The 13,028-nt window shown below is 42.3% G+C and overlaps 1 protein-coding gene across 5 annotated transcripts in view; it reads left to right on the plus strand.

The window, feature by feature from the left end:
• Positions 1 to 13,028, plus strand: part of Sec16b (SEC16 homolog B, endoplasmic reticulum export factor) — a 46,131-nt gene that overhangs the window by 9,141 nt on the left and 23,962 nt on the right. For 2 of the 5 annotated variants that reach the window (XM_063240200.1, XM_063240202.1), the window contains exons 2-10: positions 2,436 to 2,778; positions 4,056 to 4,165; positions 4,887 to 5,007; positions 5,878 to 5,986; positions 6,808 to 6,943; positions 7,611 to 7,762; positions 8,135 to 8,196; positions 9,670 to 9,805; positions 10,351 to 10,581. In XM_063240200.1, the coding sequence (XP_063096270.1) occupies positions 2,492 to 2,778; positions 4,056 to 4,165; positions 4,887 to 5,007; positions 5,878 to 5,986; positions 6,808 to 6,943; positions 7,611 to 7,762; positions 8,135 to 8,196; positions 9,670 to 9,805; positions 10,351 to 10,581 (1,344 nt within the window). In that variant the 5' untranslated portion in view covers positions 2,436 to 2,491. Of the gene's footprint in view, positions 1 to 50; positions 611 to 2,435; positions 2,779 to 4,055; positions 4,166 to 4,879; positions 5,008 to 5,877; positions 5,987 to 6,807; positions 6,944 to 7,610; positions 7,763 to 8,134; positions 8,197 to 9,669; positions 9,806 to 10,350; positions 10,582 to 13,028 lie in introns of those variants that run through there. The other 3 variants (XM_013157998.3, XM_063240201.1, XM_013158003.2) reach the window with 3 other exon arrangements.

Consider the following 13,028-nt stretch of genomic DNA (forward strand, 5'->3'; position numbering starts at 1 on the left):
ATTACTTTGATTGGTGGAAATAGCTCATCTCTTTGGAAAGGAAAAGATCACACTTTTATATATCATGTGATACTTCACTAATATTTAATCTGCATGATGATCTTCATAAACTAAGCATTATTATTCCCATTTTCAAGGAGAAAAAACTGAGATTCAGAGAAGTGGAGTCATAGAAGCACTCTGTGGTAGAGCCTGCAGTTCACATCTCAAAGGCAAGCTTTTCTCAGTAGACCAGGCTGCCTCAGGGCTTCCTGGGTTTCCTCTCTATCTAGTGTCTCTCTTCCGTGTTTGCTATGGGGATTTGGATGCGTTTTCCTGTGAGTGACCTGGCTCAGCCCACAACCAGGCAAACAGAGACACCAGCCTCTCATAGGGTGCTGAGTATAAATGTCAAATCAGAACTGTCCCAGTCAGAGGTGGCTGCAGTGAACTTTGCCCTCATGAATCAGCTCCATGGAGGCTGGGCAGTTTCAAAGGTAATTAAGTGGCTATGGATTTGAGGGCCAGGTAAGTCTTGGTAGATGTGGCACCTGGACTTTGACAATCTCCAGGAGGGAAGGAGAGGAGGCACCTGGAGTAGTATGAAGGACATGGGAAGCTGCCAGAGCAGGTTTGTGGGCTAGCTGCTTCTTTCTCTTCCCTGAGTTGTGTTTGCTGGGCTGGCAGATTAGAAAAGGCAACATTGGCTTTGCTGGGATCTGGGAAGGTCACTTATGTGACTGCTGGAGTGTGCTTGCTCTGTCACCATAAATAAGAGTTCCTTCATTTGGAGAATTTTAGGTGTTTTCATTCTGGTAGACTGGTGCCTGAGGTTTAACTTACTGGCATTGGTGAGTCTTGGCCACAAAATGATATGCTTTCAGTGAAGAGATAGCATATTATGCCTTTGTGGTTGGGCATGAGTTGGTTGATGAAAATCTTGGGGCAAGGAGAAAGCAGCTTTCTTCTGGTTCTGCTAACTTGTGTTCCAAAGGAGCTGATTCTCATTGGCCTTTAGGAAAACCTGTGTTCCCTTGCCCTGAATCTGGGGCACTGGGTCTTTCCTGGAAACTGCTGGCAGAAGCTTTCATTGCACCTAGCTTTTTTTGAGAAAGTGACCTGAATTTCCTTGCGTCTACTGAGTTGTGACTGATGATAAGGTGGAAGGTAACTCTGTGACCTGCTCTTCTTGTGCATTCTGCAGTCTCATTGCTCTTGGCTCATAGCTCTGGATGCTGGCTCTGTGGTGTTGGAGTACAGTGATATCTTGGTTTGGATACATACCTTTATGACCATTTGTTCTGATATGATATTTTCGATGATGCTGGGAGCTTCTAGAATGGGAACAAGTTACTAGGTTTGATCAGAATCTTGCAATCTAAAGTAGTTCCCAAGGAAGAAGAAAGCTAGGGGCTGACCTAGCCTATGTGAGCTGGTGAGCTAGGGGATCCCTGAATAGGCTTAAAGTCTGAGCTAGGCTTTCCCTTGCAGGGGCTCCTTGACGACATGGACAGAGGGGCTTTGAAGGTCATCAGTCCCTGCAGCTACTTCCCATTTTGAGGATTAAATTGGGAAGATTGTTTGATGCAAGGAAGATTTCCAGCTTTGAAAATCTCCAGCTGGAAAGAACTCTTGAGACTTAGGTCTTTATTATCTTATAGTCACAACTATTGGCTCTCTGGGAGAGGAACGGTTATATTATACGGTCTCATTCTTCAAGATGGTTAATGTAAGGATTCAAAAAATATGTCTCTTGAGAGGCAAATAGAGGTTTCTGTTTGTTTAGGAAATATCTTCCAGCTATTCACAGAACCTTACACTTTATCCTCTGATAAGACTATTAGTATTTGTTGAACAGTTTCTGTATGCCAAGCAGTGTTTTGGGTACTTCCCATCTCTCTCTCTCGAATGCTGACACTAACTCTACAAAGCAGTTACTATGATTTCCATTTTATGAGTAAGAAGGATTAAAAAAATTGAGGCTTAAAAAATTAGCTAGCTAGTAGGTGGCACAGTCAGGATTTGAACTCTGAGCTAGCTCTCTCCAGGGCTGACTCTATTTCTATGATACTTCAGCACACCCATAGTAAGTGTTGCATAAATATTTGTTGGTGGGATAAATGAAGAAACATTAATTGGGATTCCTTGATAGCATTTGGTAGCTTCATCTATTAATGTTATCTGCCACCCATGCCTCCCACATCTGCTGTTCCATATGTACTTTTTAATTTTTTAAGCAACATCAATATAATTGCTGAGCCTGTTATTTATTTTATGTATTTGCTCAAGGTTTTTTCTTTTAGATTTCCTCTATATTCATGCCCATACGGTTTGTTTTAGACAGAGTTTTGAGGCTCACAAATTGCTCTTTTCACTAAAGTTAAACAATAATCATGCTTGGATATAGAATAAAATGATTTCCTTCCTCATTTTTTTTTTGGTGTGTGTTTTTGCAGGAAAATAGAATAACTACATAACTGCTCAAAAAACAAGAGAAATTCAGAGGGTTGGGATGGAACCTTGGGTTCCCCAGTCACTGCCTCAGCCCCAGGGGAAGCCCATGGCATCATCAAAGGACCCGGATGGAGGGCTTAGGAGCAGACATCATCGGCCGGTTCCTCACCCTCCACACAATGGAGAAAGGTTCCATCAGTGGCAAGATATTCGTGGGAGTCCACAGCCACAGCAGGACCCCAGGATGGACCAGCCCCTCTATGCATCCAGGCTCCGGGAATGGCCTCGTCCCGGGTCTGGAGTTGACTACTATGAAGATGGTTATCCTACTCACTTGTACTCCGGGTATGGATTTAGGGCTTGGAATGGACCCAGATCTCCTAGATGCTTATCAACAGATCATTCTTTCCCTTCTTTCTTGTTATTTTATTTCACTTCTTTTTCTTTCTCCACTCTACCTCATTGCCTGTCTTCTCCCAGGTGATAGAATTTTCTTCTTCTTTATCCAGGAGCTTTGTAAAGCAACTGTTACAAAGCAACTGGGGATGTGCAACAGGATTGAGGGTAGAAATTCAAGACCACAAATGGAAACCTCTTGCTCCAAGGTTGCAAAAAGCAATGTATGCAGACTAAGGAAAAGCTTTTCTTAGGACCCTCTGATAAGTTGCTTATCATCTTTGGGCCACCCTGCCCTGGTGTTAGCATGACACCACCACAACCAAAAGTGTCCTAGAGCCCAGAACAGTACGGGAGTGTAGTAGACCACACAATGTAAATGCATTACATGAATGAGAACTTTAAGAAAAACAAACCTAAGAAAGGTAGATATCGATGTACAGTTTTTGTGTTCAGATAAAAGAGGCCACGCTGATGTAATTCTAGGTTGGAGAATTGGGACTTCTCTGACCCACAGAATTCTAGTCAATAGCTCTAGATTAAATATCTCATGGAACACTGGAAGCTATTTATGCTCTACTCTAGCTTTTCCAATTAGGATGACATTTAGGCACTTACAGATTTAGCATTGAAATGATGATAATTACCATAAGGAGTTTTGCCTCTGAGATGGTAAAGTATTATTAATACTACCAACATGAGGTTTCTTTTCTTGTTCTTTTTGGGTTATTGAATTCTCAAAGGAAGGTATATAAGGGGCAGAGGCAATAAAAATAGTCCAATTTGACTTTTCTATCTCATTTCAATCCACATTGTGAATGGAAATTATACTAATATATTGGGTTCATACAATCTTCTCAAGAAGGGTTTTCTCAAATAATATCTGGGCAGAGTATTGTTGGATATATGTATTTGAGGAGTAAGAGTTTTACTAAAAAAAGAGTTCTAAATTAAAACAGGTTTTTTAAAAAAAGAGTTTTAAATAAAAAAGAGTTTTACTGTTTTACAGTAAAAATCACAATCTTATTATGTAACTAACAAGGGTCTCTCTTCCTCTTTGTCTGATCTTGGATTCTCTGTTTCTAGGACCCAGAAATAATGGTGGCTTTCAGGACTGGGTTGGCCCTTCTACCCTCTGAAGTTGTTTAATTTGTCCAGTGTTTCTTGATTTTTTTTCTCTGCTGTACTGATCCTCAATGACGGAAGGTTTTTTTGCGATATTGTAGGGCAGGCTACAAGGATCCCTATCAGAGATACCACTCCCCAGCAATGAGGGATGAATACGCTTATGGAAATTACTACCATGGATACCTGCAGCGGCTGCAGGAGGACAGAGGTATGGAACAGTCTCCAAGAAGCTCTGGGAATTGGGTGGGTGGGGAGCAGCTTGCCTAACAGGCAGGACAGAGGCCACTGGTACCATGTGCAGAGCCTCCACTTCGGGCAGATGAGACAACGGCCTGCTCCTGAGTGTCCTGGGCAGAGAGGAAAGGGCTTCCCTTAGCATGTGATGATGGTACAGAAACTTATGGCTGCAGTAGTGTGCATTGGTTGCAACTGCATGCTTTCCTGACTCTTCCTTGTAACCATGGTTACGGTTACTGGTGAAGTCAGTTTTTAAGGGCTGTAATATGCATCTGAATATCAGTTCACTCTCCAGTGGCAGTCATATACCAACAGGAATTTTATACCCTGTACCGACAGGTAAAGGTACAGGCTAATGGTAATTTCTGACCAGCTAGCAAAGGAAAACTTGTTTCAGTGTTGAGTGAGCCTGATCCCCATGATGGAGCACGTGTGTAGTGCCATGTTAATTGGTTCCGAAGGGCACTGTCAGCTCTGACTTATCAATTAGGTGTTTTTTCCAGTGCTAGGAGTTGAACTAGTATATAGCACATGCTAGGAAAGCACTCTACCTCTGAGCTTATTCCGGCTTCCAGAGCAAATATGTTTTCAAGCTTACTGTGCTCCAGTAACTCTGCTTCACAGCTCTTTCTGAAAGAACTTTCTGAAACAGCAAGTGACCTGGCTTTATTTTGTTTTCTCTGAGGGTGCAGTGCCAAGACAGGCGAGTCCTTATGTCTGGCAAGAAGATTATGGAGATCAAAAGTACCTCAATGAGTATAATCATGAAAACCAGAACAGTCCATTTGGAGCAAATAATGAGGCCCAGTTCCAGTAAGTGTGAAAGGGGAGGCCAATTTGACAAGACTCATTTAACTCTGACTCCTTCAGGCCAATCTGAAGGTACCTGGAGGTGACCCCTTACCTCCAGTAGCCTGTCTCCTTTTGTTTCGGTCACAGAGCCGTGGGAGAAGCCTTGGCTCACCCAGGCTGGCTGTTAGCAGGACCCGGGGGGAGAGGTTTTCGTCTCTAAGGAGATGCTTGCTCTTTCACCAGGGCTAGTCTGTGTCCTATGAGGCTACTGGAGGCCATAATCCTATGTGGGCCTCAGAATGGATGTAGCCTTAAAGAAGTTCTTATGAATGGGTCCTACCTGGGACTTCTGCTCACTTCTGGACCCCTAAGTGGAACATGACTCTGGCATAAGGCAGAGCAAAGAAAAGATTTTTGCCCAAGCTTCTGTGGTGGTTCTTTACCTCAGAATTCACCTACCCAAGTGCTCTGATTTAACATGTCCCCACTATTGAACCACTGGTGGTACCTGCATCAGACAGCACGGCACAATCATACATGTACCACCAGTGGTACAAGTTGCCTGATGGGACAGTCATGCAGGTACACTGGTGGTTCAGAGCCACCTGGCAGTGAGACATCAGAATTAACAGCCATTGTGAACATGTTAAGCCACTCCATGATGGAGACCAACTGCTGTCTGTGAATTTGACGCCCCTTCCAGTAATTGTGCCTAGAACCCGGGGATGCCTGTTTTTCTGGGATCAATACATTGGGTAGGGAGTGGGAGGGAGGTGCTTTACCCTGTGGCATCTGTGCTGACCTTAGAGTCAGGACAGCTTCCAGTGGAGAGTGCTCAGCCTTTCTGGCTGACCCAGCACCTGTCTAACCTCAGCTGTCATTTCACTCCAGCTCTACCAGCAGGAAGACTTATAAAGACAGCCCTGCTTCCAGCTCTGGACAGGAGCAGCCCAGGGAACTCCTTCCAGAGAGTCTGCCAACTGCAGCCCTAAAGAATAAGGTAACCTGAAGTGACATGGGGCTGGAGGCCTTTGGCCATGCATCACAACTGACCCACAACTGTCAGCAGTTACCCTTAGGGATAGAGGTGTCCAGTGGCCAGCTGTCTGCAGAACTCTACTCCTCCACGTCAGCAGAGCCTGTCCTTGTGCCCCCTCCTTTCCTGCTTCAGTCTTATGGGTCTGAGATGCTGACCTGGACCCTTTTTTTTTTTTTGTCAAACTGGCCTAGAGAAGAGGCTGCCACTAAGTGTTAGGCGTTAGGGACCCCAGACCACTAGCAATTTGTTTTAACCAGGAGGAAATGGAAAGTTGTTAGAATCTTTTAATTCAGGTTTGAAAAGCAGGGCTTGAAATCTTTCCTGACTCTTTGATCTCTTTCTTCTAAAATCATAATGTGTATACCAACCACGCCACAAAATAGAGCTCCATAAATTTCTTACATATCTATATCCTCAGGGAAAGCACTATACTGGGAGAACAGTACAGCTCATAATGTAGTTGGTAAATGAATATGTGGGTAAGCAATAGGACAATATATTTATCTACAAATGAAGGTATTGAACTGAGGTAACATAAGTCACTTGTTCAAAGTCACAGTAGAAGAGTGTTGTAATGCACAGCTGAGATTTGAATTCAAGGTCCACTGGGATATAGTGCATCCTTCAGTGAAACCCCCTGCCGACTGAATATATCTAGCTGAACATACCCACATTCACCGTATTTACTGGGGACTTTGCATCTATTTGTTTGAAGAATCCCTTGGGAGAACCAACTCCCTGAAACTCCTTCCCGTGTGTTTTCATTGGCTTTTAACTTTCAGCAGTCTTTGACCAGCAAGTCCAACCTTCTCCAGCAGCAGGAGTCTGGTCTGAGCTCCAGCAGCTATGAGCTCAGTCAGTACATGGCAGATGCCTATGAGCCGTATGATCCTGGGGCTTGGAGTCCAGCTCAAGCTGGTGAGTACTAAAGCGAGCGTTGTCACTGATTGAGCCTCATGAGGAATGGCTAGGTGGCAAGGCTCTTGGGAAGTCACCTCTACCCTGTGTTTATGGGGATGAATGATTGCCCCATTTTCTAATGCAGGTCTGCTAGGCACACAAGCCAGGTTTGGCTCCACTTCCCACCTTTTCTCTTGTGAAGGAGATTGCACCATAGCTGGTTCTCAGAAGGGAACACTGCCCCTAGGCATCATCAGGCTGGGACAGGAGGCACCATGGGATGCTTTTAGCAACAGGTGGAGAGGGTGAAAACCAGAGAGAATTGGGAGAGGCAAAAGCAGGGCACAAAACATAACGAACTTGTCTGGTGGTAGGAGATTACTATGGGCATAGAAAGTCACAACTGCGAGAGACTTCTTGGCCTCCGACTATTAATATGAATCCAGGCTGGGTGCATTATCATTTGGATCAAATTATGAAACCCTTGCATTATATTTGGACATAATCTCAGAGGCTTAAGTCAAAGTAGAACATGGATCGTGGGTTTCTTCTAATTATGCAGCCCACCTAGAGTCTTATCTGGGTCTCAGGTGGAATTTGGACAGAAACATATATGGGGCATGTTTCTAAACTGAATAAAACAGTGAAAGTCCAGCTAACAATGCCATCTGTGTCTACTGGTCAGGGGCTGTGTCGGCAGTTGGTCCCATGACACTCATGAAGTTCTACGTCCCTCATGTGTCTGTGAGTTTCGGGCCAGGAGGTCAGCTGGTGTGTGTATGTCCCAGCGCTCCCAAGGATGGGCAGGTGCCCCTTGTTGAGCTGCATAGCATGGAGGTAGGTAAACAAGGCTCCGTCCCTGAGCAGGGCTGGCACACTGCTCACCCAGCTACTCTTGACATCCATGCGCCCCTTTGTCTGAGCATGCGCATCTCCAAGATGGGAGACTCTTGTGGGAACTGGGCTACGTACTCCCTGGATCCAAGGAATGGTGGGCTGTTTTCTGAAAGAAGTGATGCTAGAGCTGTGTTTTCTCTGAGATGCTAGTGGCTCAGCTTCAGCAGGATACCTCATTTTAGTCATTTTGCTTTCTTACGAGGCCAGAGCCGCTCAGTAGGGCCATAGTCTTGGGATCTGATACAGGGTACTAGATGATACCAGGATACCAGGTACAACAGTCTTCAAGACCAATTTGATTCTCTGTTCCAGGTTATTCTTAATGACTCTGAGGACCAAGAGGAGATGAGAAGTTTTTCAGGACCCCTGATCAGGTGAATTACTGCAAGAGTTACTGAGTAAAGGCTCTTAAAACCCTGGAAAATCTTCCTGCCCCAGTCAGTACACTGGGGCTTTATTCTAGGTTTCCTTGGAAGAAGGCATCTATCCCAGTTGGAATAGAGCTCTCTGTGCTGCTGAATAGAACTATAGGTAGCTTAACTATTTTGATAAGCCTTTTGATATTTAGAGACCAGAAGAAAAAAGCTTAATTTGGAAATCTAAAAACTGATTCCATTTTGTAGAGGTTATATGTTAGGGAGTTTTAGTGTTTCTTGTACTTCATAGATATTAGTGGAAAAGGTAGCCTTGGAAATAACGGGTGAGTGGATCACAACAGAAAACAATTCTTGCAACAGTGCCTTTTAAAAAATTTTTTTGAGGTAGAACTGCCAGCTTTCCAGATACTGGACGGTGTGTAGGTCTGCCCTCTGCAGGACCAAACTGGAACAGCTATTAAATGTTGAGTCATGTTTTGGTTTCGGATAAAAAACCAGAGTTCCTCAGTTGGGGGTCTTGGCTGAGTGTCAGGGGATCTGGTTTCAGGGTTCAGGCATCCTACTAACTAGTGCTACCATGATGGACAGGACGTTAGTCCTCTCTGGATATTCATTTTCCCTCTGAGAAAACCTATCCCACACCATGGCAGTGAGAGTCAAGAGAAATTACGCAAGTAATTTCGTTAAATAAATATCATTACTATATAAATATATTCTTAGCCTGAAGCTTCTCTCCCAAGAAAATTCCCTTACTGCATTTGAAAGCTTCTTTAGGTAAAACTAAGTGCTGTCTCTATGTCTTATACACAGGTATGCGGGTGCGGGTGTTGAACTGAGTTGGGTATTAAGCACTGGGTCCTAACTTGCCTTTGATTTATTGATTGAGCAAGTAATTATGTGTATTTATTGAGCACTTGATATACATCATCATCATTATTATTATTATTATTTTTTGTGGTACTGGGGCTTGAACTCACGACCTTGTGCTTGCCAGGCAGGCACTTGTGCTGCTGAGCTAAACCACCCAATGATATACGTCATTCTATTCACTTATTTTTTCTGTACAAAGGTAGGTTCATTTATTAACCCTGTTTTAGGGAAGAGAAAGAACTGAGGATCAGAGGAGGTAAGAAACTTGTCTACACTGAAAAGTGGCTGACTAGATTCAGACGCAGGATCATCAGATTCCAAAGTTTTATCTGATCTTCTGTGCAGTCACTTCAGGTTTCTGGTCCTCAGTTTCCTCCTCTGTAAAATGGAAGGGGTGTCCAAGAGAATTTCTGAAGTCCTTACCTGTTCAAAAGAGAATATCCTCTGGGTACAGGTGCGTGATTGTTAGGCCCTGGATTGTTAGGCTCTGCTCTCAACGGTAGCCCCCTCATCACCTACACACTGTAGGGGACCTGGGTCCTGAACTGGGTCCTGAACTGGGTGGGTCTGCTCACTCTGCTTCCTGAAATCTCTTCACAGGCAAGATGTACACAAGATGGATGTCATGACATTTTGCCAGCAGAAAGCAGCTCAGAGCCACAAATCTGGGACACCAGGGAGCAGAGATTCAGCTCTACTTTGGCAATTGTTAGTTCTTCTTTGTCGCCAGAATGGGGTAAGTTCCTGCTTTGATGGGAGGCCAGGTGCAGGCTGGACTGGAATCTGAAGTATTCAAGATATAGATAAGATTTGGTTTGTGGAATGATTGTGTAAAGCAGTATTAAAGAAGCAATGCATTGTCTTGTAGGGAGAACATTGCTCAAATGTCAATGCCAGTTTGTAACCTGAACAGTTTAGTCATGTTTCGGTTTCGTATAAAAAACCAGAGTTCCTTAGTTCGGAACCTGAACAGTTCCCCTGTCTCTCTTCTCCCCTGGTTGGAGACCACTGTACAGTTCCTGGGTTATTGCACCAGTCAGGTAATACCATCAGTAAAATGTAAATGGTTCCAGTAAGCTTTGTGGCTCCTGACAGGCAGAAAATAATCATCGTTGTAAAGCTGACATTTGAAATACAGTAATCCAAGACAGGACTGCCTTGTTTGCATGATTGTCCTCCTTAGGCAGAAGGGAGATGCCTGGCACCTTCCTTCTGTACCTTGGGCTGGCAGCACGAGCACTAAGAAGACTGTCCTGCTCGATGACCCCTTTTGCCTTGCAGTCCATGGCGGGGTCTGACATTGCTGAGCTGCTGATGCAAGACTGCAAGAAACTGGAGAAATACAAGCGACAGCCCCCCGTGGCCAACCTCATCAACCTGACCAATGAGGACTGGCCAGTGGTGAACACTGGGACCCGGGACCTGCTCACAGGGGAGATCCCACCCACGGTGGAGACGCCTGATCAGATCCTGGAGAAGTTCACTAATCTGCTCTACTATGGCAGAAGGAAGGCAAGTAGGCGCTTCTCCCAGGCTGGTTTTAGACGAGTAACTTCATCCTACCCCATCACTCATCCGTCTTCCTTTTCACATGGACAGTGCACACTCACTTTAGAGCATATGGGAAATTCAGAAAGGCTCCAGGAAGAAAATAAAGATGCTGTTGTAGGTGTTTTTATCTTTTACAACAACAGAGTTAGCATAGTCCTATTACAGGGTAAGACATGTTTCTATTTTGGTATTGCTACTTCTCGTGTGTAGATTAAAAAACTCAAAATTAAATTATAAATGCAATTGTCTATTTCTCTTTTTTGATTTAAGATGTATGTGATGAAGTACCTCCATAGCTTTAAATATGTTCTAATAGCATCATTTTTAAAATTTCATTTGAGATTGAACTTAGGGCCTTGTGTGTGCCACACAAACCCTTTAGCAATGATTAGTAGCACCAGTGGGAAAAAAATTATAGTTAGTCAATCCATTATTGTTGGGGGCTGGGGATTTAGCTCGGCGACATAAGCACCTGCCTTGCAAGCAGGCAGTCATGAGTTCGATCCCTGGTACCGATAAAAATGAAAAAGACAAAAAAAAAATCCACTATTGTTGAAAATATAAACTTATTATGATTTTGTTACCCATTACAAATTACTGCATTTAAACATTTTATTGTGCAAATCACTGACTGATCTTTTTATTGTTTTTTAAAGGATAGATTTCTAGAAATAGAATTTATTGAGTATGGAGTAAGGAGTATGCAGTGTGCAATTTTAAATGTTCCCTCATGTGTGCAGTAAATTAGTTTTTGGAAATGTTGTTTACAATAATATTCCTGTCATTGTACCTCAGACATGCTTACCAATATTGAATTTAACAGGGAATATCTAATTTAATTTGGAAGTTATGCTGATGCTTTGTAAAAATAATAACATTGTAATTTAAAATATTTAATATATGATTAAAATATTTTGAAATCAATTTAATTCAAAATCAAAAGATCAAAGAAATATGAATAACAGAGAAGTGATTCCCGCACTCCCAGCTACCCAGTTACTCTCACTCTGAGATGTACAGATATTTTCGCATTTATGCTTATTTTCTCCTTTTTCTTCTGACATACTATTCTTACGACTGTACTTTCCTTTTTTCCCACTTAAAGTATCTTAGAAAATTAACCTTGGAGTTGGCAAACTTTTTTCCGTAAAGGGGCAGATAGTAAATATTTTAGGCTCGGTTGCCCACTGGGTCTTGTTGTACCGTCCGTCTCTGCCCATGTAGTGGAAGGCGGCCACAGACAGTGTGTAAATGGGTAAGTGTGACTGCATTTCATTAAAACTTTGTGGATATGGAAGCTTGAATTACACATAATTCTTGCTTGTTATGAAGTATTATTTTGGTATTTAGTTTTTACAATTATTGAAAAAATAAAAAGGATTCTGAACTGGTGGGCAGTACCCTAACAGGCAGTGCACTGTGTTTGTTCTTCAGGCATAGTTTGTTATCTTTGCTCTTTATACCATCTGTGTCATAATGTGTACAGATCCCCTTCTATTTCATAACATATATGCCACCTTCCATATCACAACATGTATATATATATATATCTATATATATCTATATATCTATATATATCACCTTCTATATCATAACATATGTATCACCTTCCATATCATAACATATATATATCACCTTCTATAGCATACTATATATATCACCTTCCATATAATAACATATGTCTCACCTTCTATATCCTGGAATATATATATCACCTTCTATATAAAACCTTCCTTGTATTTTATGATTATATGATTTTTCTATGGATAATTTGTAATTCATATAAATCCCTAAAGGTTGGCACTTAGATGTCTTTTGCTATTATAAACAATGTTAAAATGAGTAAGGATTGTCATTTTGCTAAATTTGTGAGAGAATTCCAATTTCTAGAAGTGGAGGTGTTGGGTTAAAGCGTAGTGAGTGTATCATGTTAGATACTGAAAATCTGCCTCTTTAAAGGTTGTGCCAATTTGCTCTACCAGCAGAATATGAGTGCTGTTCTCACCAATCAGAAGTATTTTCAAACTTTAGATGTGTACCAATGTGAGAGGTAAAAAATTAGATGTATATATAATTTGGTGTAGTTATTTGCACTTTTATTATTATGAATGAAGTTGAATATTTTTAAATCTGAAGGTTTTTGTCATGATTTTTCTACCAAATTTTATTGTCATGTGTTCATTTATCAGAACTTTTCATATTTTTAGGACTTTCTGTCAAAATCAAAACTTTTTGGTGGTCATATTTAAGAAACCTTTCGCACACCGGGGGTGGTTGCGCATGCCTGTAATCCTAGCACTCAGGAGACTGAGACAGGAGGATTGTTGTAAATTTGAGACCAGTTTAGGCCAGCCTGAACTGCATAGCTAAAAAAAGAGAGAAAGAGGAAAGAAAAAAGAAAGAAAAGA

The sequence above is a fragment of the Cavia porcellus genome, unplaced genomic scaffold (genome assembly GCF_034190915.1).
Source record: "Cavia porcellus strain 051 isolate PalLab524CR breed Dunkin Hartley unplaced genomic scaffold, mCavPor4.1 scaffold_29, whole genome shotgun sequence".
Lineage (NCBI taxonomy): Eukaryota > Metazoa > Chordata > Mammalia > Rodentia > Caviidae > Cavia > Cavia porcellus.